At 49.4% G+C, this 22645-nt stretch overlaps 1 protein-coding gene across 2 annotated transcripts in view; it reads left to right on the forward strand.

Moving 5' to 3' along the window:
• The window catches only part of KLHL18 (kelch like family member 18), a 42987-nt gene that overhangs the window by 10389 nt on the left and 9953 nt on the right, over window positions 1–22645 (forward strand). For both annotated transcript variants that reach the window (XM_048510885.1, XM_048510886.1), the window contains exons 2-5: window positions 10228–10358; window positions 12231–12371; window positions 17854–18052; window positions 19321–19481. In XM_048510885.1, the coding sequence (XP_048366842.1) occupies window positions 10228–10358; window positions 12231–12371; window positions 17854–18052; window positions 19321–19481 (632 nt within the window). The remainder of the gene's footprint in view (window positions 1–10227; window positions 10359–12230; window positions 12372–17853; window positions 18053–19320; window positions 19482–22645) is intronic.

A 22645-nucleotide genomic window follows, 5' to 3' on the forward strand; every position in this document is an offset into this window, starting at 1 on the left:
CTTGGGCTAGTCACAGCTTCTCGGAGCTCTCTCAGCCCCACCCACCTCACAGGGTGCTTGTTGTGAGGGGGGAAGGGCAAGGAGATTGTCAGCCCCTTTGTGTCTCCTGCAGGAGAGAAAGGGGGGATATAAATCCAAACTCTTCTTAATAGCTGCTGGCATAGCCATTCCACTACCCATAAGTGACATATTTATGCAGATGCATAACTTAGTGGTGGGAATATTCTTAAATTAATATGTCATTGGTGATATCCTTAAGTGCCAAGTATGATCAGCTTCAGCTAAGCTGCTGTTCCATCGGGGCTGTGAGATATTCTGTTTTTGTAGCACAGACTTCTCCTAGATCAAATGATTTTCAGATGACACCGAGTTCTCAGTGAAAGGCCTCTGGTGAGCCTCTGTCAAGTCATGATCCCCCCCCCCCCCCACACACACAAGGGTGTTGGCGAAAAGGCGCTCGCCCTTGTACAGCGTTGCCTGCAGCGTCCTGCCACAATTCCACGTGCTTGGAAGCCACAGCGATGCTCAGGGGCTGGCACAGCAACCCTTTCGGCTTCCTTGAGCCCTTGATTTGCTGGCACGAAACATGTTGGACAGCAGATTCCTTACTTAGCTGTTGCTAAAGGGCTGCACTTATCATTCCTTTTTTTAAAAAATCAAGAACATCCATTCTCCAAGCTTCTCTTGTTGACATCAGTTATCCTCTTCGAGTACACGCTTGGGGCAGTAGAGACAGCAGGAAGGGAAAGATTGTGAGGGCATAGAAGAGAGAGGGAAGAAGAAGAAGAGTTTGGATTTATATCCCCCCTTTCTCTCCTGTAGGAGACTCAAAGGGGCTTACAATCTCCTTGCCCTTCCCCCCTCACAACAAACACCCTGTGAGGTAGGTGGGGCTGAGAGAGCTCCGAGAAGCTGGGACTAGCCCAAGGTCACCCAGCTGGCGTGTGTGGGAGTGCACAGGCTAATCTGGATTCCCCAGATAAGCCTCCACAGCTCAAGTGGTAGAGCGGAGAATCAAACCCAGTTCTCCAGATTATATCAATTAACCTCATTCAACTGTGCAAACCCACAACATATGATGAAACTTAAAAATTAGACAAAGTAAAATTCCCAGGTGAAGAGGTGAAGAAGGCCAAGTGATCACTATCACCCCAAGGGGCTCAATCCACCAGTAAGAGAAGAAGAAGAAGAGTTTGGATTTATACCCCCCACTCTCTCCTTAGGAGACTCAAAGGGGTTTGCAATCTCCTTTTCCTTCCCCCACCCTCAACAAACACCCTGCGAGCTGGGTGGGGCTGAGAGACCTCTGAAGAACTGTGACTCGGCTAAGGTCACCCAGCTGGAGTGCACAAGCTAATCTGGTTCCCCAGATAAGCCTCCACAGCTCAAGTGGTAGAGCGGGGAATCAAACCCAGTTCTCCAGATTAGAGTGCACTTGCTCTTAACCTCCTACGCCACTGCTGCTCCAGTTAAAAAGGGAGTTAATAAGTCCGCTCTCTTCCTGGGGCCTCTCTACCTTCTCTTCCGTAACTCTAGGAATGTGGACTTGCTGCAAAGTGACCTCAAATCTTTAAAGTTGTCCAGGTGGGTAGCTCAAGGACGTCGGCCTGCTGATGGCTGACTGGGATGCAGCAGGAACGCTGCAAGCCATGTTGGAGACCCACAGGGAGATGGTGTTTACTTTCACACTGAGATGGGCTATGGCTCAGTGGAAGAGCGTGTGCTTGGTTCAATCTCTGGCATCTCCAGTTAAAAAGGATCAGGTAACAGGTGATGTAGAGGGCCTCTACCTGAGTCTCTGCAGAGCTACCTCTGGTCTGATGGACCAGCGTTCTGATTCAATACAGGTCAGATTCCTCTGTGTTTTCAGATGTGATGACCAGGAGATGTGAGATGCTTCGAGGTCCACCTGGGGGTCCCCAGTGGTCTGGGAATAGCCCTCTTTCCCAAGGAAGAGAGGAATAAAATGCTCAAATGACCAGCAGGGTGGACAGGAGTTTCCTACAAGGAGATAACTATCTGCCCATCTGCTTGGAAGGGGCAGGATGGATGGCCCTTTGGTAACCCAAGCTGGTCCATAAAGGAGGGAGACATTGAAGAGATAGAAAAAGTGCAGAGAAGGGCAACGAGGATGATTGAGGGACTAGAGCGCCTTCCTTATGAGGAGAGGCTGCATCGTTTGGGACTCTTTAGTTTGGAGAGGAGACGGCTGAGGGGGGATATGATTGAAGTCTATAAAATTATGCATGGGGTAGAAAATGTTGACAGAGATAAATTTTTCTCTCTTTCTCACAATACTCGAACCAGGGGGCATCCATTGAAAATGCTGGGGGGAAGAATTAGGACTAATAAAAGGAAACACTTCTTCACGCAACGTGCGATTGGTGTTTGGAATATGCTGCCACAGGAGGTGATGATGGCCACTCACCTGGATAGCTTTCAAAGGGGCTTGGACAGATTTATGGAGGAGAAGTCGATCTATGGCTACCAATCTTGATCCTCTTTGATCTCAGATTGCAAATGCCTTAGCAGACCAGGTGCTCGGGAGCAGCAGCAGCAGCAGAAGGCCATTGCTTTCACATCCTGCATGTGAGCTCCCAAAGGCACCTGGTGGGCCACTGCGAGTAGCAGAGTGCTGGACTAGATGGACTCTGGTCTGATCCAGCAGGCTAGTTCTTATGTTCTTATGACATGGCCTCCACGCTGATTGATTGGGAAAGGAGCGTCAGGGTCCCATGAGGGATCTTTTCCCAAACCCAGGAGTGGGCAAAGGGACTCTCACCAAGTTATGGCAAGAACAGTTAAAAGGAGGAGGGACATGGAGGGGAAATTGCCTTCCTCCTCTTAGTAGAGCTGTAGTCCAGGGAAGAGGAGCAGTTTCAACTCCTTGTCCCTCCAGCCCCATCACTGCAACTTTCAGCACTGTGCTTCCCTGTGGTTCCTGCAACTTCAGGTGTCAGAGAGGAATGGTGGAGAATGGCACCTTCTGCCCACACAGTGTTAAGATCCTGCTCTTTCTGGCCAATGGAGCTGACCGTGTTATCTGGATAAACCCAAGGTGGGCGGGTCGTGTGGCTGAGCCGCTTGGGAATGCCGTGTTTCGAAAGGTGGGGCTTATCTGAAGGAAACAATTTGGGGAATGTTACAGAGAGCTGTGATGGAGCATTACGTTGAACTTGTTTTCCAATGTGGAATTAGTGGGCAAGTGTCTGTTAGCACACTGCAGTCTGGGTTTTGTTTGTTTGTTTGTTTTGAGAGAGAGAGAGAGAGAGAGAGAGAGAGTTTAGGTGTTCTCCTTGATTCCTCCTTGACGATGGAGGCTCAGGTGGCACACACAACTCACATGGCATTTTCCATCCACACCAGATGAAGCAGTTTGTGCCCCACCTGTCTCAGACCAACCTGGCCACAAGTGATCCACGTAACAGTCACCTCTGCGTTAGACTACTGCAACTTGCTCTACGCAGGGCCACCCCGTGGGCTTGCTCTGGAAAGTCCAACTGGTTCAGAATCAGCAGCAAGAGTTCCTACAGGGAGCTTGCAGTGGGCAAACATGGTGCTCTGCTAGATGCACTGGCTCCGGGTGGAGTACCAGATCTAGTTGAAGGGTTTGCTACTAATGTTAGGTCTCGGTCCCTTAAACCAATAAACAAACTCTGAAGTATTCATCAGTAGCATTTATTGAATAGGCATCGAAGCACCACACTGGTAAAGCCAGTTCTGACGAAACTGGCATTCGCCGTTCCCTTTATCCCCTGTAAAGAACCCTCCTCCCGTTTTTCCAAGGGTTTGTGAAAAACAAACTCTTGGAGCTAAGGCGTCCCAAGGACGGCGGCAGATAGCAGGAGAAAGCCACCTGGCTTCCTGCCCTACAAGATAACGAATGTAACACAGTTCCCATGGGACAGGAGTACCAGGGGAAGCCTAGTTGTCCACAAAGCGTGTGAAGCCATAAAGTAAAGATCAAGGGAAGAATGCACATATGGCAGTGGATATTTATTTATTTATTTATTTATTTATTTATTTATTTATTGGATTTCTATACCGCCCCATCCCCGAACGGCTCCGGGCGGTGTACAGCATAAAATTCATACAGTATCAAATAAAGGAGCAAATCATACAAAACGCAGTAAACAAATAACATAGCTCCATCCAGTTAATAATATTTAAAGGAGCTTAACTTTATAACATATTTGCTTATCAAAATTAGTCTCTATTAATTTTCTTTTACTTTAAAATGATACCTGACAATCTTTTTAACTACGTGCGTAGCTTACACTTTTGCTCCAATGAGATACTTACATGGGCAGAGACTTTAAAAACTGTAGATATAATATTTAATTCTTTAGTTTCAGGATCCTTTTGAACACTTACTAGATCTTTATATAAAGCTTTTTATATAAGGCAATTTGTTATTTTATAGCAGCAGCAATTTGTTATTTTAAGCAGTTGCATGGTTCCAGAAATGTATCTCAATCACCTAGCTACCATCCCCCCCACAACTAGCATACAAAGCCCTTAACAGTCTGGGACCTGCCTACCTGTGAGACTGCCTCTCTTGGTATGTGTCCCCCAGAGACAACTGCGTTCAGCGAGTGGACGTCCGCAGGGGGTCCCTGGCCCAAGCAAAATCCAGCTAGCCTCAGCCAGGGCTTTTGTTCTGTTTTTTTGTCTCCCTACGCTGCCGAGAAGCCCTCTTGGAAGCAACGGGGTGACCCTGAAGCGGCACTGAGTCCCGCTGCCGGTTGCTCTGGATTGGCCTGCCCAATATTATTTCCCTCCAAACAAGTGTCAGGTAGCATGGAATTCTGCTGTATACAGTCAGGTAAACATACAACCTGCTCCCTGCCATATTACGACATCTAGACTAGCTCCCCATTGACAGGAAGTAAAGAAGACTTGCTGTGCCATTATGAAGATGGGTACCTGTCTTTGTTTGCATCAGGCCACTGCGGATGTTAAGGCAGAAATGTAGTTTTTTCACAGACGCACTGTAATTTTGTTGTTCCAGACTAGTTATTATAATATCATTTAATGTTTGTGCTCAGTGCCAGGTAGGCAAGGAAACAGCACATATTTACAGTGTAATATAATATAAAGGACTGAAAGTTTGGGTGTGATCAGTAGCTGATCCGTCCGATCTACAGATCTAATGAGAGTCTGTGATTTTCCATAAGCGCGGTTGGCCTAAATCTGTTAAATTTTGTGTGCTTTGTATTGTTGAAGGCTTTCACAGCCGAAATCACAAGTGTGTTGTGAGTTTTCCGGGTTGTATGGCTGTGTTCCAGTAGCATTTTCTCCGGACGTTTCGCCTGCATCTGTGGCTGGCATCTTCTCAGATGCCAGCCACTGATGCAGGCGAAACGTCAGGAGAAAATGCTACTGGAACACAGCCATACACCCTGGAAAACTGACAACACACTTTGTGTGCATTACTTACAGCTTTCCTTGTAAATTATAGCACTTCTCCTAGGAAGTGGTCATTAATTCTAATAAAATGTATGCAGAATTCTGTGTGCATTACATGCATTTTTCTTGGGAGAGGATCCATAGCTTTCATCAGACCCTCAAAGGGATCTGTGACCCAAAAAAGGTTAAGAACAACTTTCCTAGAGCAGTGATGGCGAACCTTTTTAAGACCGAGTGCAGCCCAAATTGCAACCCAAACCCCAGTTATTTATCTCAAAGTGCCAACCCGGCAATTTAACTTGAATGTTGAGGTTTAAGTTTCGAAAAAACTGGTTGGCTCCCTCTTCCTCCACCCCACCCGCTCAAGCAGGGGCCAGCCTGCTCTAGCCTCCAGTAAGTCCTGCATGCACTGCTCTGTGCCTCTCTAGCATCTCTGCCTCCTCTGCCCCCCCCCCCCCCAGGTAGCAACCACCTGGAGCACAGGCACCAGGCCTGCTCACCGCAGTACGCGCATGCCGTACTCAGTGGCCCAGGCCAGCCTAGATGTGTGTGTGGGGTATGTGTGTGTGTGTGATTTTCCGCCCCCCACATGTCGAACTCTGTGTGTGTGTGCCCACAGAGAGGGCACCAAGTGCCATCTCTGGCACCCGTGCCATAGGTTCGCCATCACTGTCCTAGAGTATGCGTCTGTGTACATAAGGTTGTCACATGGTGCCACTGTATTGTAACAGGTTAAGTGATCACATGGGCCCAGGGTGCATTCATAGCCTCACTTCACCCTTCGCTCGCTCTCAGTGGAGTCATAACTAGAGCCGCATCCCATAAAGCTAATTGGAGGGCGGCACCGTCAGTGACACATGACGACACGCCGCTGCTGTATGCTGAGTCAGACCCTTGACGCATCAAGGTCAGCACTGTCTGTTCAGACTCGACAGCGGCTCTCCAGGCACGAAAAGGTCTTTCACTTTACCTACTGCCTGGTCCTTTTAACTGGAGGGGCAGGATTTGAACCTGGAACCTTCTTGCATGCCAAGCAAATGCTCTACCACCAAAACACAGCTAGGCACTCTTTTTCAGTGTCATCAGTTGAGAGGAGAGGGAGACAGTGAGATTCTTAGATCCTACTTTGAGCCTCCGGGTGGAAAAGAAGAATAAAAATGCGAATCACTTTTTTGTTTAAATTCGGAGGCATATTATAATTTCCCCTTGCCCCTTGGGATGAGAGAGAGAGTCTTAAGTAAGGCTCATGAGTGGAATGAAAGGAGTACGTTTGAAAAGGCTTTCATGAAATCCGCGACTCTGTCTCTGAGCCAAACAAAGCTTTTTCGACTTTCCTTGGGATTCCTCCTGCGAAACCGAATGTTCCCTGTCCAGCAAGGTAGGGTGTGGAGGGAAGGGAGTTCGTAATTCAGGCCGGAGTCCAGGGGTGTGTGTGTGTGTGTGTGTGTGTGTGTGTGTGTGTGTGTGTGTGTGAATGTTTGTGGAGTCCTGCAGCTGTGGAACGCTGGCATTTTTATGTCCTCTGCAGAGCTGCTCCGCAGAAGGCTTCGTGATGCGCTCAGGTCTATTAATATTCAGGGGCGGATGTGCGCAGGAGAGAACAGGTTCTCATTAAATCAGTACAAAGGGCTGCAAAGGAGCGTTACCTTCAACTTGTTTCCCAAAGTGGAATTAATGGGCAGGTGTGAGCGTCCGCGCCGTCTGCAAGACCTAAGCGAGGCGGTTAATGACAGGACATTTTGGAGCATGTTAATTTGTGGGGACACCTGCTATCATCTGTGTTAGCGCATTTGGGGTGGGGGAAGGGGTTGTAGAGAAAGACAGGTGGCAGCTGCTTCAATCAAATAAATGAGCAAAACGTTTGCCTGCTCGACAAAAGAAAATACTTCTTTATAAAACTGTGGAATTCAGTGTCACATGATGTTGGCCTCAGGCATAGAGGGTTTTAAAAGAGGCTTACAGAGATTCATTATGGAGAGGTCTGCCAGTGACTACTAGCCATGGTGATTAAAGGGAACCTCCATGTTCAAAGGCAGTCGGCCTCTGAATCCCAGTGAGAGGAGCCAATGTCAGGGGAAGGCCTCTATGCCACAGGTGTCAAACTTGCGGCCCTCCAGATGTTATGGACTACAGTTCCCATCATCCCCTGCCAGCATGATGCTGGCAGGGGATGATGGGAACTGTAGTCCATAACATCTGGAGGGCCGCAAGTTTGACACCTATGCTCTATGCCCTGTTTGTTGGACCTCCAGAGGAGCTGGTTGGCCACTGTGTGAGACGGGATGCTGGACTAGATCAGGGATCTGCGACCTGCGGCTCTCCAGATGTTCATGGACTACAAATCCCAATCAGCCATGCTGGCAGGGGCTGATGGGGTTTGTAGTCCATGAACATCTGGAGAGCCGCAGGTTGCAGACCCCTGGACTAGATGAACCCTCCCTGGTCTGAACAAGCAGGGCTCTTCTGAGGTTCTATCACAGTGATGGTCAACTTATGGCACGGGTGCCAGAGGTGGCACTCAGAGCCCTCTGTGTGGGCACGCACAAACAGAGTTCATCATGTGGGGGGAGAATTCCCCCCCCACACACACACACACACATCTAGGCTGGCCTGGATCGCTGGGGTCAATTATTAGCATTAAACCTAAGACCTAGTTTTGGGGAAGCAGTATAGGTAACCCTGTTAAGCGCTGTTAAACCCACTGATTTTCATGCAAAGAACTAAAGTGCAATCCTTTACCTGGGAGTAAGCTCGGTTTCTGGCAATGTGGCTTGCTTCTGAGTAAACCCTCCTAGGGTTGTGATTTACCCGTTCGAAGAATTGCATGGTTGCTTCAAAGCAAAGCCACCTTCTACCACCAAGCTTACTCCCGAGTAACGCACGCCTCAGAGCCAACCATTTTTTCTAACCTAAACCTCAGTATTCGGGTTAAATTGCTGTGTTGGCACTTTGCGATAAATAAGTGGGTTTGGGGTTGCAGTTTGGGCACCTGGTCTCGAAAAGGTTCGCCATCACTGTTCTATCAGGTTCCATTCACACTGCTACTCTGTTGGTTGCCAGAAACCTTCCCAAATCTGAATAGTGAATTTGGAAGTGTATCCCTCCAGAAAATGTATACAAAAGCTGCCCTGCCCCAGCAGAGTTCTTTGCTGATTCACTCCTAGTTCTTGATCAGGGTTCTCATCTCCAAATTTGCGGTGTATTATTTTTACCGCCAACTGTTAATTATCTCGCCTGTGCCCACTAACCTCGTTCAGGTAACCCCACACGGAGCTGCAACACGCCGTACCGGAGGAGCTGGTGGAACCAGAACGGCGTCGAATAAAGCACACCCAGATGGCTCGCACATGATTGCTGTTTGTCACAGCTGCTGAAAATAGCACACTGGCATAAATGTTTCTCGATGGAATGTTAATTAACTTGCCGTGTGTCAACAGTCGCTTTTCGATCCCAGCACGGATGGCTTCCCGGTGCCAATCAAAGCTGGAGTCCGTTCCAGCCAGTTTTGCAGCACAGGCAACGTCGTCTCTCGAAATATAAGCTGTGCTCCTTCCCAGAGGAGTAACGCCCTGTCTTTTCTCCCTCTCCACTTTGCTGTCTTGGTGGATGCTTTGGAGAGGGACCACAGCTGAGCGGTAGAACCTCTCTGCTCAGCATGTGTAAGGTTCGAACCCCAACATCTCCAGATAAAAGGGTTGAAAGAAGAAGTTTGGATTTATACCTCACATTTCCCTCCTGTGAGGAGAATCAAGGCAGCTGACAAACTCCTTTCCCTTCCTCTCCCCATAGTGGACACCTAGTGGCGTAGGAGGTTAAGAGCTCGTGTATCTAATCTGGAGGAACCGGGTTTGATTCCCAGCTCTGCCGCCTGAGCTGTGGAGGCTCATCTGGGGAATTCAGATTAGCCTGGGCACTCCCACACATGCCAGCTGGGTGACCTTGGGCTAGTCACAGCTTCTCGGAGCTCTCTCAGCCCCACCCACCTCACAGGGTGTTTGTTGTGAGGGGGGAAGGGCAAGGAGATTGTCAACCCCTTTGAGTCTCCTGCAGGAGAGAAAGGGGGGATATAAATCCAAACTCTTCTTCTTCTTCTTGTGATGTTGGTGAGGCAGAGAGAGTTGTCAGAGAACTTTGACTAGCCAGAGGTCTGCAACCTGCGGCTCTCCAGATGTCCATGAACTACAGTTCCCATCATGGTCATGGTGGTCATAAGCAATAAAATTTATCACAGCCTGTAAACAGGTGAGCTAGTGTATCTGGAACATTCCATCCACGTAGACAAAGCATCTCCCGGAGTGGTACTGCTTTGAGAAATGTTAGACGGAAAGATCCTTAAACTTGGCAAGCAGAGAAGGAGCTTAAGATAGTAAAGTTGGACAGTAAAGTTTTGTAAGAGGGGGGTATACCACGGATTGGTGTCAAAATTGTTTTAAACTACAGATGGAACTACTGTTTTATATTTTATTGTATGTTTTAATTATGATGTACACCGTCCTGAGCCTACTGGGGAGGGCGGTCTAAAAATATAATGAATGAATGAATGAATGAATGAATGAATGAATGAATGAATGAATGAATGAATGAATGAATGAATGAATGAATGAATGTATGTATGTATGTATTCTGGCTCTAAAAATTGCCTCTCTTGATTACTGATCCTGGTTGCCTTCTTATGCACACAAAACAGTTCTTTTCGGACTGAACTTGGCTTGACAGCCCTTCACAATGTGGAGTGAAGGTCCAGATCTCCACCCTGTTAACCAAAGGCAGATTCAGGCCAGATAACTCAACTGTCTCTTGTCTTCTGCTTCTCTGCAGGTTGGAGATCACAAATTCAGTGCCCACCGGATCGTCTTGGCTGCCTCCATCCCTTACTTCCATGCCATGTTCACCAACGACATGATGGAATGCAAGCAAGATGAAATAGTGATGCAGGGCATGGACCCAAGGTAACCCTTCGGGGTGGGGGCAGTGGGGAGCTTGGACTGGGCTGCCATTTACCATGTGGACGGGGGAACAGGAGTCCTCTCTTCACACTGAAGCAGACTTTTAGAGATCGCACTCACTGCTCCCAGCTGATCTCTGGCAGTAAAGTCCATCTACGATTCTATGTGGACAGGGCAGCAATATTCCTCTCCTTCACACTGCAGCAGGCCTTCAGAGAGCGTACTGACTGCTCCCAGCTGATCTCTGGCAGTAAAGTCTATCTTCACGCTGCTTGTTGTTGTTGTTATTTATTAAACTGGTATACCGCCCTCCCCCGGAGGGCTTGTTGTTGGAGTCTAATAAGGACCAGAGAGCTGCTGTAGAATTTGTTAGGGGCTCTGGTGGTCTTTGCTTCTCAAATATATTACATCAGGGGTCCACAGTCTTTTTGAGGCTGTGGTCTCCATCAGAATTTTTTCGAGAGGGACATGAGTGAGCCTTAGCGCCACAAAAATGAGGAAAACTGCCTCGAGTGTGGAGCAAACAGAACACGTCCCTTCTCATACGTTTGTGGAAGAAGGAAATACTAAGTGGGGAATGGAACCACCCAGTGACTAAGGAAAACCCAGGTGTCTGTTGTGGGTTTTCCAGGCGGTGCATCTGTGGTCTGGTAGTTTTTGCTCCCAGCATTTCTCCAGCATCTATGTCTGACGTCTTCAGAGTCATGTCATGGTATGATATGTTTCTCTCTTCTCAGTGGCACAGTGTGGAGTGATTGTGTGGTGGAGTACATTTTGTCCACCTCATAGATCGGGGGAAGGGGGCAGGATGAGGCACATTTGCACGTGTTTGGAAACCCAACAACAGCCAATCAATTCCAGCTCTGAAAGCCTCCGAAAGCCCAAGTGTTTGCCAGTCCTCCTTGTCCTCCAGTGGAAAATCCTTTCGCTCCACTGAGGGCAACCAATTACAAGCCCTGTCTTCAGGGGCGTAATGCCCATTGGGCAAGGTGGGCAGCTGCCCAGGGCATCACCTTGTGGGGGGCATCAAAATGCAGGGTTCATTTTTTGGTATTTTTAGTGGTTTTCCATTTTGGCCTGCAGGGAGCGCAGTTGTTAGGCTAGCGGCACCAGAATTTCAGCATATCGTCAGGAGACTGTCCTTATGCTACCCCTCAAGTTTGGTGAGGTTTGGTTCAGGGAGTCCAAAGTTATGGACTCCCAAAGGGGGTGTCCCATCCCCCATTGTTTCCAGTGGGAGCTAATAGGAGATTGGGGGCTACAGTTTTGAGGGTCCATAACTTTGGCCCCTAGACAAACTGGGGTAACTCCAAACCTGGGAGGTATCATTAGGGTAGTCTCCTGATGAGACCATGAAAGTTTTGAGACTGTGCCTTCAGAAATGTGCCCTCCCCCCCAGACTGCAACCCCCATTGATAGCTATGCAGAACAAAGATTCTTGGGCAAATTTTTGGGATGTTCCTGCAGGGGGCGCATTTTTGGATGTATTGGCACCAAAATTTCAGGGTATCATCTGGAGTCTGTCCTGATGGGACCTCCCAAGCTTGGTGCAGTTTGGTTCAGGGGGTCCAAAGTTATGGACCCTCAAAAGGGTAGCCCCATCTCCTTAGCAAAGAATGTCCTGGTGCAAAAAAAAAAATTGGTTGTGGTGGTGTGGCTGCCAGAGGGGGGTGGGGGTTCCAACTCAGGTTTTGCCCAGGGCTACAGTTTGCCTCGTTACGCCCCTGCCTGTCTTCCATTGCTCCACCCATTTTCTGACAAGATTGAAGGGTACTTGTGAGCACCGTGTTGGGAAACTCTTTATTAGATGGTTTTGAGTTGGTTGATGAAGCCAGGTGTGCTTGACTACAACTGACACTTCTGCACTCCACACAGTGCCCTGGAAGCCCTGATCAACTTTGCCTACAACGGACACTTGGCCATCGACCAGCAGAATGTCCAGTCCTTGTTGATGGGGGCCAGCTTCCTGCAGCTGCAGAACATCAAGGACGCCTGTTGCTCTTTCCTCCGAGAGAGGTGAGGTCTTCTGGCTTCTTCTGAATTCATGTATTACTTTTCTTTCCACTTGAACAAACACTTAGGCCACGACGAAGGAAGGGTGGAAGTATGTTTAGCAGTCAGAGAATTTATTTTGCTACTAAAAGTTTGCATTGCAGCGTTACCTGAGTAGCCGGTTACGCAAGTCAGAAGTTATAAAAATGTCCTTGCAGATAAAGCAAAGTAAACAGCCACTCTACTAATAAATTTCTGGCAGTTCATGAGCTTGTGGCCATTCAGGGTCAGTTCAAGAGCTTGTGGCCGTTCAGGGTATAACCCCCGCCCCCACCCTGCCTGGGAGAGCCAGCATGGTGTAGTTGTTAAGAGCAGGTGCACTCTAATCTGGAGAACCGGGTTTGATTCCCTTCTCTGCCACTTGAGGAGCAGCAGTGGCGTAGTGGCTAAGAGCAGTGGCTAAGAGCAGGTGTACTCTGATCTGGAGGAACCGGGTTTGATTCCCAGCTCTGCTGCTTGAGTTGTGGAGGCTTATCTGAGGAATTCAGATTAGCCTGTACACTCCCACACATGCCAGCTGGGTGACCTTGGGCTAGTCACAGTTCTTTGGAGCTCTCTCAGCCCCACCTACCTCACAGGGTGTTTGTTGTGAGGGGGGAAGGGCAAGAAGATTGTCAGCCCCTTTGAGTTTCCTGCAGGAGAGAAAGGGGGGATATAAATCCAAAACTCTCTTCTTCTCTTCTTGAGCTGTGGAGGCTTATCTGGGGAACCAGATTAGCCTGTGCACTCCCAACACATGCCAGCTGGGTGACCCTGGGCTCGTCACAGTTCTCTCAGAACTCTCTCAGCCCCACCCACCTCACAGGGTGTTTCTTGTGGGGGGGTGGGGGGGAAGGGAAGGGAGATTGTAAGATCCTTTGAGTCTCCTTACAGGAGAGAAAGGGAGGGATATGAATCCAAACTCCTCCTCCTCCTCCTCTTCTTCTTCTTTTCTTCTTCTTCTTCTGTAAAATCAAACCACATCCTGCTTAAGTTCCGAGAAAGATATGGGAAGGATACAGGCCCTTGCAGGGTCCTGACAAATCACATCTGGGACAAAGATAGGAATCTAGAAGGGAAATGCTAGATCGGGCCAGGTTTTCAGCTCTTGCTCTGATTTCCTTGGCAAGTAGTTTGGCTGAAGCCCATGGAAAGCTGTCCGATCAGCTGTGCTGGATGCCAGAGCAGGCCCTCAAGTTGGTCTGTTAGAAGAATCTGTAGTGTTGCGAAAACTCCGTCCTCCCTTCCCTATTTGAGTTAACCAGTTTACTTCTGATCTCCAGTAAACAGGAAGGGGGAAAAAATGACATCACTGCAGGATGTTGATTTGTAATTGATGGGAATAGACAGAAGGGTTGAACTCACTCACACAGTGTAAGGAACCAGAAAAGTCCAGGCCAACAGTAACTTTAAAAGCTCTTTATTGACTGGCAATCATGATCTTCTACAGACAATGCGGAATCTGATCAGACTCTCCCCAGCTGCCGCTTTTACGGGCGAATGTTTTCCCGTGGAAATCCCAGCCCAAAACAACCCTGCTTTCCCATCCCACTATTCCCACCAAGACAGAGATTCACAGAACAGAAGCCAGAGATGGCAAGCACGCAGCAAGGTTAAGAAGGAGATACAGACTGGTCTGGGCACAACGCCCAGATGAAGGAATGTAGACTCAAGGTTAACTTCAGGCTGTTAGCAAACCGAAACAACCTTACACACAGACATGCACATTTAGGCAGGTTTCTGGTTGCCTCAGTTCTACCTTTCGTAGCTCCACAAGTACCATTTTAGGTCTTCTCAGAGGAAGGGCAGGAGACGCGAAAGAAAATTGGATTAACGGAGACTGACTTGCCGGCAGCTAGTTGGAGAGTTGCGCGTAGCCTCAGTGAACTTGTGACCTAATTCTCAGAAGCACGGACAAGAAAGTGCGTGGGCTGGAGAATTCATGCGACTGTTCCCCCCCCTTAAAACAAACAAACCCCCGACCCCGTGGATAGAACATAGCCCACCAGTGAGAAGAGCAAGCATAATTTTCCCAACGCAGGATGTTTATTTATTTAACATGTTTATAGGCCTGTCTTTTTCCTGAGCTGTGTTAGTTTCCCACATGCAAGGAAGGAGATTTTTTAAAATCTAGAACTCGGTCAAGTGAGCCTCCTCTTGCCGGGATCTGCTCCATTCAGTTTGCTGACACCTCTTCCTTTTATTCCTGGGAAATGGAATGTCAGCTGTCAATCAGGATCCATTATTCTGTCTGCTGCCCCCCGCAGCCTGTAGGATTTTCTCCTTCCACGTCCAGAAGACTCTTTAGATCAGTGTTTTCCAACCTTTTCGACATCATGGTACCCTTGACCTCACTCTTCATATCTCACGGTACCCCTGCCACCCTCCCCACACCTTCCCCTCCCAGTTCCCCTGCTTGCCACCCCCCACCTTCCCCTCCCAGGGTGAAGGGAAGGTGGAGGGGAAGTGACTGCTGACCTTGCGGCAGGCCCTGCCCCCTGTGCCAGCTCCATATCCTTGCTGGTGCCAGCGGGAGACACCACAAAAATGAGGGGGGCTGGTAGCATTGCCACGGTACCCCTGGGACATGCTCACGGCACCCCAGGGTACCACGGAACCCTGGTTGGGAATCGCTGCTTTAGATACTTCTCCATAATCTCTCTTTGGCTTTGTTCAGTGGTGCTGGCATTTATTGGGGGTGGGGGTGGGGGTGGGGGGGGGTTGATGGTCCTCATTATGATTTACAGGCTAAAGGCATATTAGGATCATAGGGTTGGAAGGAGCCAAACAGGCCATCTGGTCCAATCCCTTGCTCAAATGCAGGATCAGCCTAGAGCATCCCAGACAAGTGTCACTCCATCTGCTGCTTAAATACTGCTAGTAGGGGCGGGGCTGTCATCTCCCCCCTCGACAGCCCATGACACTATTGCACAACTCCTATTGTACAAAAACTTTTTTCCTAATATCCAGTCGAAACCTTTCTGCCCGTGATTTAAAACTATTATTGAGTGCCCTCTCCTCTGCTGCCAACAGGTGTAGTGGTTATAGCAGGTGCACTCTAATCTGGAGAACCGGGTTTGATTCCCTGCTCTGCCGCTTGAGCTGTGGAGGCTTATCTGATGAAGCAGATTAGCTTGTGCATTCCAACACATGCCAGCTGGGTGACCTTGTGGCTAGTCACAGTTCTTTGGAGCTCTCTCAGCCCCACCCACCTCACAGGATGTTTGTTGTGGGGGGAGGCGGGAAGGGAAAGGATTGTAAGCCCCTTTCTCCCCTTTGAAGAGAAGAAGAGTTTGGATTTATATCCCCCCCTTTCTGTCCTGCAGGAGACTCAAGGGGCTTACAATCTCCTTCCCCCCTCACAACAAACACCCTGTGAGGTAGGTGGGGCTGAGAGAGCTCCGAGAAGCTGTGACTAGCCCAAGGTCACCCAGCTGGCGTGTTTGGGAGTGCACAGGCTAATCTGAATTCCCCAGAGAAGCCTCCACAGCTCAGGCGGCAGAGTGGGGAATCAAACCCGGTCCCTCCAGATTAGATACACGAGCTCTTAACCTCCTACGCCACTGCTGCTCTGTGACTAGCCCAAGGTCACCCAGCTGGCACGTGTTGGAGTGTACAGGCTAATCTAGTTCCCCAGATAAGCCTTCACAGCTCAGGCGGCAGAGCTGGGAATCAAACCCGGTTCCTCCAGATAAGATACACGAGCTCTTAACCTCCTACACCACTGCTGCTCCTTAAAGGAGAGAAAGGGGGGTGTATAAATCCAAACTCTTCTTCTTCGCTAAGTGACAGCCGTTCAGATACTTCAAGAGAGCACTCACATTCCCCCTGAGTCTCCTCGTCTGCAGACAAAACCTTCCCAAGTCCCTCAGCCTTCCCCCCAGATGTTCATGGACTACAATTCCCATCAGCCCCTGCCAGCATGGCCAGTTGGCCATGCTGGCAGGGGCTGATGGGAATTGTAGTCCATGAACATCTGGAGAGCCACAGGTTGCAGACCCCTGCCCTAGGACTGGGTCCCAAGGCCCCAGATCATCCTCATCTCTCTCTTCTGCACCTGCTCCCGTTCTGCACATGTTCTTTTTGAAGTGAGGCCTTTATCTATCTATAAAAAAGGTGATAGGAACACCCCAGAGAGTTATAGGCCCATCAGCCTACTTAGTACTATCAGCAAGCTATATGCTAAACATCTATGCTGGAAACTGAGAGACTGGCTGGAACAAGGGAACCATTTAGCAGAAGAACAGGGGGGCTTCAGAGAGGGATATTCAACACAGAATCACTGTGTAATCATGGACCATCTCCTAGCTAAATACGCATCAAAGCCTCAGACCTCTCTTTATATTGCCTTTGTGGATTTTAAATCCGCCTTCGATTCTACCTCAAGAGATTTACTTTGCGCAACCTGACCAATGTGGTGTCCGGCAGGGCTGTGACATCTCGCAATTTGGACGTCACGCCTCTGTCGTTGCACCCCAGGAAAACATCTCCTTTGTGACCGGAGGGCAGGTTTTCCCCGACGACCCCAGCATTCCCCAAATGCAGCTCTTTGGCTTCTCCCTTGGGGCAAAGGCCGACCATTCCCACGTACAAAAGAAACCAAAGGGGGAACCTGTGTTTTGGAACACCATTCTGGACAGAGGTGGAATATTGGGCATGAGATGGAATATTAGGAGCTGACGTCTGAGTAAATGGGAAAAGGTCTGGAGTCCATCATGCCCTACGAGGAGAGACTTAGGGAGCTGGGGAGGTTTAGTTTGGAGAAGAGAGGGTTAAGAGGTGACGTGATAGCCATGTTTAGATATTTGAAGGGATGTCACATTGGTGAGGGAGCAAGCTTGTCTTCTGCTGCCTCAGAGACTAGGACACAGAGTAATGGATTCAAGGTGAAGGAGAAGTGGCCTCGTCCCTAAAGGCTCCACCCCAAGAACAGCCTGGGAGTGCGCCAGTTTGCCAAGACCATGATGTGTGCCGTTCTCTACGATGCTACCAATCTTGATCCTCCTTGATCTGAGTTTGCAAATGCCTTAGCAGACCAGGTGCTCGGCAGCAGCAGGAGCAGCAGAAGGCCATTGCTTTCACATCCTGCACGTGAGCTCCCAAAGGCACCTGGTGGGCCACTGCGAGTAGCAGAGTGCTGGACTAGATGGACTCTGGTCTGATCCAGCAGGCTAGTTCTTATGTTCTTATGTTCTTATGATTCCACCTAAACATCAGGAAAAACTTCCTGACAGTCAGGGCTGTTTGACAGTGGAATGCACTACCTTGGAGAGCGGTGGAGTCTCCTTCTCTTGAGGCTTTTAAAGAGAGGCTGGGTGGCCATCGGTCAGATTGTGTGTTCCTTCATTGTAGGGGGTTGGACTGGATGGCCCTGGGGGTCTCTTCCAACTCTATGATTCCACAAGTGAGGCTTGGTCTGGCTATTCAATCCCTGCGCTGTTTGTTTCTTTTGGCCTCGTCCCCAAAGGCTCCACCCCAAGAACAGCCTGGGAGTGCGCCAGTTTGCCGAGACCATGATGTGTGCCGTTCTCTACGATGCTGCCAACAGCTTCATTCACCAGCACTTTGTGGAAGTCTCCATGTCGGAGGAGTTCCTGGCCCTCCCCCTCGAAGACGTCTTGGAACTGGTGTCCCAAGACGAGCTCAACGTGAAGCGGGAGGAGCAGGTAGGTGCCAGCAGGCCGGAAGCACTCCTTGCCACCAAATGCGTCTCCTTTTTCGCAGCGTACGAGCGTCGTCGCCAGAGGTCTGAAGGAACAGCAGGATTGCTCAAGGCCAGCCCAGCTAGGTCGTCTCGTCCGTCATTTCCTAAGACGGGGCGTCATGCACCCAGAGTGTCCCTGCCAAACTCCTCCTGCGCCTCCCGCTCAGCCAGCGTGGTGGAGTGGTTAAGAGCAGGTGCACTCTAATCTGGGGAACTGGGTTTTGTTTTTAATAATTTCTTTATTAAATTAAAACATGGAAAGTTTCCATATCTGAAGAAAACAAAGTTTACAGTATCTTACATAGCTTCAATTGATTAATAAGAAAAAAATAGTTGTAAAAAGGTTATTGATATAGCCCCAACATTAGGTAAACACGTAAATATTATTATTGTCTTCTATTCTCATCTTAAGAAGACTTCGTCAGCGAACCCTATACTATTCTATTACTTTTTATCTATTACTCCAAGAAAAGAAAATCTTTTTTAAAATTTTTTGATAGGGAGAACAGGTTGATCATAAGTGTTTTGAACATTGTTTAGTATATTCTATCCTACTGATTAACACCACATATTACTCTTATAGAAGAAGCAAGCCTTTATTGGCATAGACAACAGTACAACAGTAATAAAAACAGATTAAAAAGCATATACAATACAGGTCGAAGGAAATCTACTGGCTTTCACATTTCACGTTTAGTAATTTCCAGGAGAAAGTCTGCCACTATCATACAGAGAGAAGGATCAGGGTTGTCCAACAAGTAGTGTAATCTAATTAAATCGGGGAGATGGGGTAAATGTAAAGGAGTCACATATTACTCTTGTTTTTCTGTTCTACCTTGTCTTAAACAACTATGACAACTATAACATACAATCTATGGATTTAATAATCTGTTGGATATAGATTGACCTCTAACTTTTCCGTTATGTAGTTAGTCCAGAGTTAGTCCAGGACTGGACTCTGGGGCACTGGGTTTGATTCCCCACTCTACCACTTGAGCTGTGGAGGCTTATCTGGGGAACCAGATTAGCCTGTGCACTATAACATATGCCAATTGGGTGACTTTGGGCTAGTCACAGCTTCTCGGAGCTCTCTCAGCCCCACCTACCTCACAGGGTGTTTGTTGTGAGGGGGGAAGGGCAAGGAGATTGTAAGCCCCTCTGAGTCTCCTTACAGGAGAGAAAGGGGGGGATATAAACCCAACTCTTCTTCTTCTTCTTCTCTCCCGGCAGGTCTTCGAAGCCGCCCTGGCCTGGGTGAGATACGACAGGGAGCAGCGCGAGGCCTGCTTGCCGGAGCTCCTCTCCCAAATCCGCCTGCCTCTTTGTCGGCCGCAGTTCCTCTCCGACCGCGTCCAGCAGGATGACCTGGTCCGCTCTTGCCACAAGTGCCGGTGGGTTTGCGGGGCCTGCTCCGTTGCAGGGGCGGGGAGCGTTCTGGCTAGGAAGCACCCAGACAGTGGCCGGGCACCAAGCCCCCCAAACTTGAAATCCTTTCTCCACCATGCAGGCCAAACAGAGAGGGAGTTTTCCTCCAGATGACCCTGCCAGTGCAGACTGTGGAAGTAAGAGCCTCGTCGTAATTCTCTCTCTCTCTTCTTCTCTGTCCCTGAAGTCCGGGCGAAACCCTCCTTGGGAGGTGCGGCTGCCGAGCCAAAACGCCCTCTCCCACCCGAGCCCTCGTCTACCTTAGCGTTGGCCCCAGCAACATCTTTCTCCCTGTGCAAGTTGCGCATTCGACCTGTTATGCACAGAAGTATCATGGAATGCCAGCATGGCACGCCTCTGATCTCTGGGGAAGGGTTTTTTTGGCATTTATAAGAACATAAGAACATGAGAACAAGCCAGCTGGATCAGACCAGAGTCCATCTAGTCCAGCATTCTGCTCCTCGCAGTGGCCCACCAGGTGCCTTTGGGAGCTCACGTGCAGGATGTGAAAGCAATGGCCTTCTGCTGCTGCTGTTGCTCCCGAGCACCTGGTCTGCTAAGGCATTTGCAATCTGAGATCAAAGAGCATCAAGATTGGGAGCCATAGATCCATAAATCTGTCCAAGCCCCTTTTAAAGCTATCCAGGTGAGTGGCCATCACCACCTCCTGCGGCAGCATATTCCAAACACCAATCACACGTTGTGTGAAGAAGTGTTTCCTTTTATTAGTCCTAATTCTTCTCCCCAGCATTTTCAATGGATGCCCCCTGGTTCTAGTATTGTGAGAAAGAGAGAAAAATTTCTCTCTGTCAACATTTTCTACGCCATGCATAATTTTATAGACTTCAATCATATCCCCACTCAGACGTCTATTTTTAAGTACTTCCTCCTCCCCTGTGTAACAGTCCTACCCAGAGGCGTATCGGGGAAACGGCACCCTGCGACAACTGCTTCTCTGCCTCCCCCCCACGGACGGCGTGGCTTAGGGGCAGGACTGTGCCCGCCCCCCGCGCTCAGAGACAGGGCTCGGGGTGCCGAGCCACGCCCCCCAGCCTCTGTGCAGGCCAGCAAAAGGGGCACAGCCAGGCCCCCCCTGAGCCACGCCCTCGCCTCCCTGCATGCCGTCTCCTGCCATCCCCAGAGATGACGGGAGATGGGCTGCAGGGAGGCAGGGTTGACTCCATGGCATGTGGCTCGGGCGCACTCCTTTCATCATGGGGGGGGGCATTCGGCGCCCCCCACATGACCGAAAGGCATGTGCCCTGGGACGTGGGTGACCGCTCCCCATGTCCCTATAAGCTAGTGGTGGCGAACCTTTGGCACTCCAGATGTTATGGACTACAATTCCCATCAGCCCCTACAATTGGCCATGCTGGCAGGGGCTGATGGGAATTGTAGTCCATAACATCTGGAGTGCCAAATGTTCGCCACCACGGCTATAAGCTGTACGCCTCTGGTGCTACCGCACATAGCATTGACAGGGCGCAGGACACTTGCACCTTGAGAGCTTTCTCCCACGCATCCCCCCCCCCCCCAATCCAGCCTGATGCTGGGCAGTCGAGAATTCTTCCACTTTCGTCTCCCACCTAATTTGGCTAAGAGTGCCTCTTGCAAGAGCAGCCAAGGAACATGCGTGTTTCCAGCAAACACTTATGTGTCTAAGAACATAAGAACAAGCCAGCTGGATCAGACCAGAGTCCATCTAGTCCAGCTCTCTGCTCCTCGCAGTGGCCCACCAGGTGCCTTTGGGAGCTCACAGGCAGGATGTGAAAGCAATGGCCTTCTGCGGCTGCTGCTCCTGAGCACCTGGACTGTTAAGGCATTTGCAATCTGAGATCAAGGAGGATCAAGATTGGGAGCCATACATCGACTTCTCCATAAATCTGTCCAAGCCCCTTTTAAAGCTATCCAGGTTAGTGGCCATCACCACCTCCTGTGGCAGCATATTCCAAACACCAATCACACGTGTCTGTTCTTCTTTTCACACATGCAAGTTAAGCAGCGATTAGCACACGTGTGATCCCCCCCCCTTCCTCTCATCTGGGGGGGTGGAAGAATATTTTGTTTAAGCAAACGCTGGCTGAGCAGGAATGGGGATCACACTCTGTAAACTCTAGGATTCTTTTCTCCGGCACTTTTAATTTACAGAGAGCTTGCTTGTCCTTGTGAGGTAGGTGGTCATACCCATTTTATGGGAGACAAACTGAGCATGCCTGGCTCCTTATGGTAGATGTGGGTGCGCCGTAGCTCTGTACACTGTATTCTGCTTTGTTTGTTTTTTGTTTTACACTTTCTCTGTCCTAAAGATCCCAGGTGCTAAGACGTGATCAGGAAGCTTGCCTTGCAGAGCTGCCGTCGATTGCTTCTGAAAGCTGGGAATTTAAAAGAGAGAGAAGGGTCGCACTAAGCGAAAGGAAGGAAAAGCTTAAAAACAGTGGCGCGTGAGCTTCATCCAGGGGTTGTAATTTCACAAAATCATAGAGTTGGGAGAGACCCCCCAGGGCCATCCAGTCCAACCGCCTAAAATGCAGGGACACACTACCAAAGCACTCCTGACAGACGGCCATCCAGCCTCTCTTTAAAAACCTCCCAAGAAGGAGACTTCACCATACTCCAAGGCAGTGAATTCCACTGTCGAACAGCCCTGACATCCAGGAAGTTCTTCCTGATGTTTAAGTGGAATCTCTTTTCCTTCACCTTGAACCCATCAGTCCTGGTCTCTGGAGCGGCAGAAAACAAGCTTGCTCCCTCTTTGACGTGGCATCCCTTCAAATATTTAAACATAGCTATCATATCCCACCTTAACCTTTGCTTCTCCAGACTTATAATCCCCAGCTCCCTAAGCAGATCCTCGTAGGGCATGGAATCCAGACCTTTGACCAGACTGTAAGGAGCAGCAGTGGCGTAGGAGGTTAAGAGCTCGTGTATCTAATCTGGAGGAACCGGGTTTGATTCCCCGCTCTGCCGCCTGAGCTGTGGAGGCTTCTCTGGGGAATTCAGATTAGCCTGTGCACTCCCACACACGCCAGCTGGGTGACCTTGGGCTAGTCACAGCTTCTCGGAGCTCTCTCAGCCCCACCTACCTCATAGGGTGTTTGTTGTGAGGGGGGAAGGGCAAGGAGATTGTAAG

Source organism: Sphaerodactylus townsendi, linkage group LG11, assembly GCF_021028975.2.
Source record: "Sphaerodactylus townsendi isolate TG3544 linkage group LG11, MPM_Stown_v2.3, whole genome shotgun sequence".
NCBI lineage: Eukaryota > Metazoa > Chordata > Lepidosauria > Squamata > Sphaerodactylidae > Sphaerodactylus > Sphaerodactylus townsendi.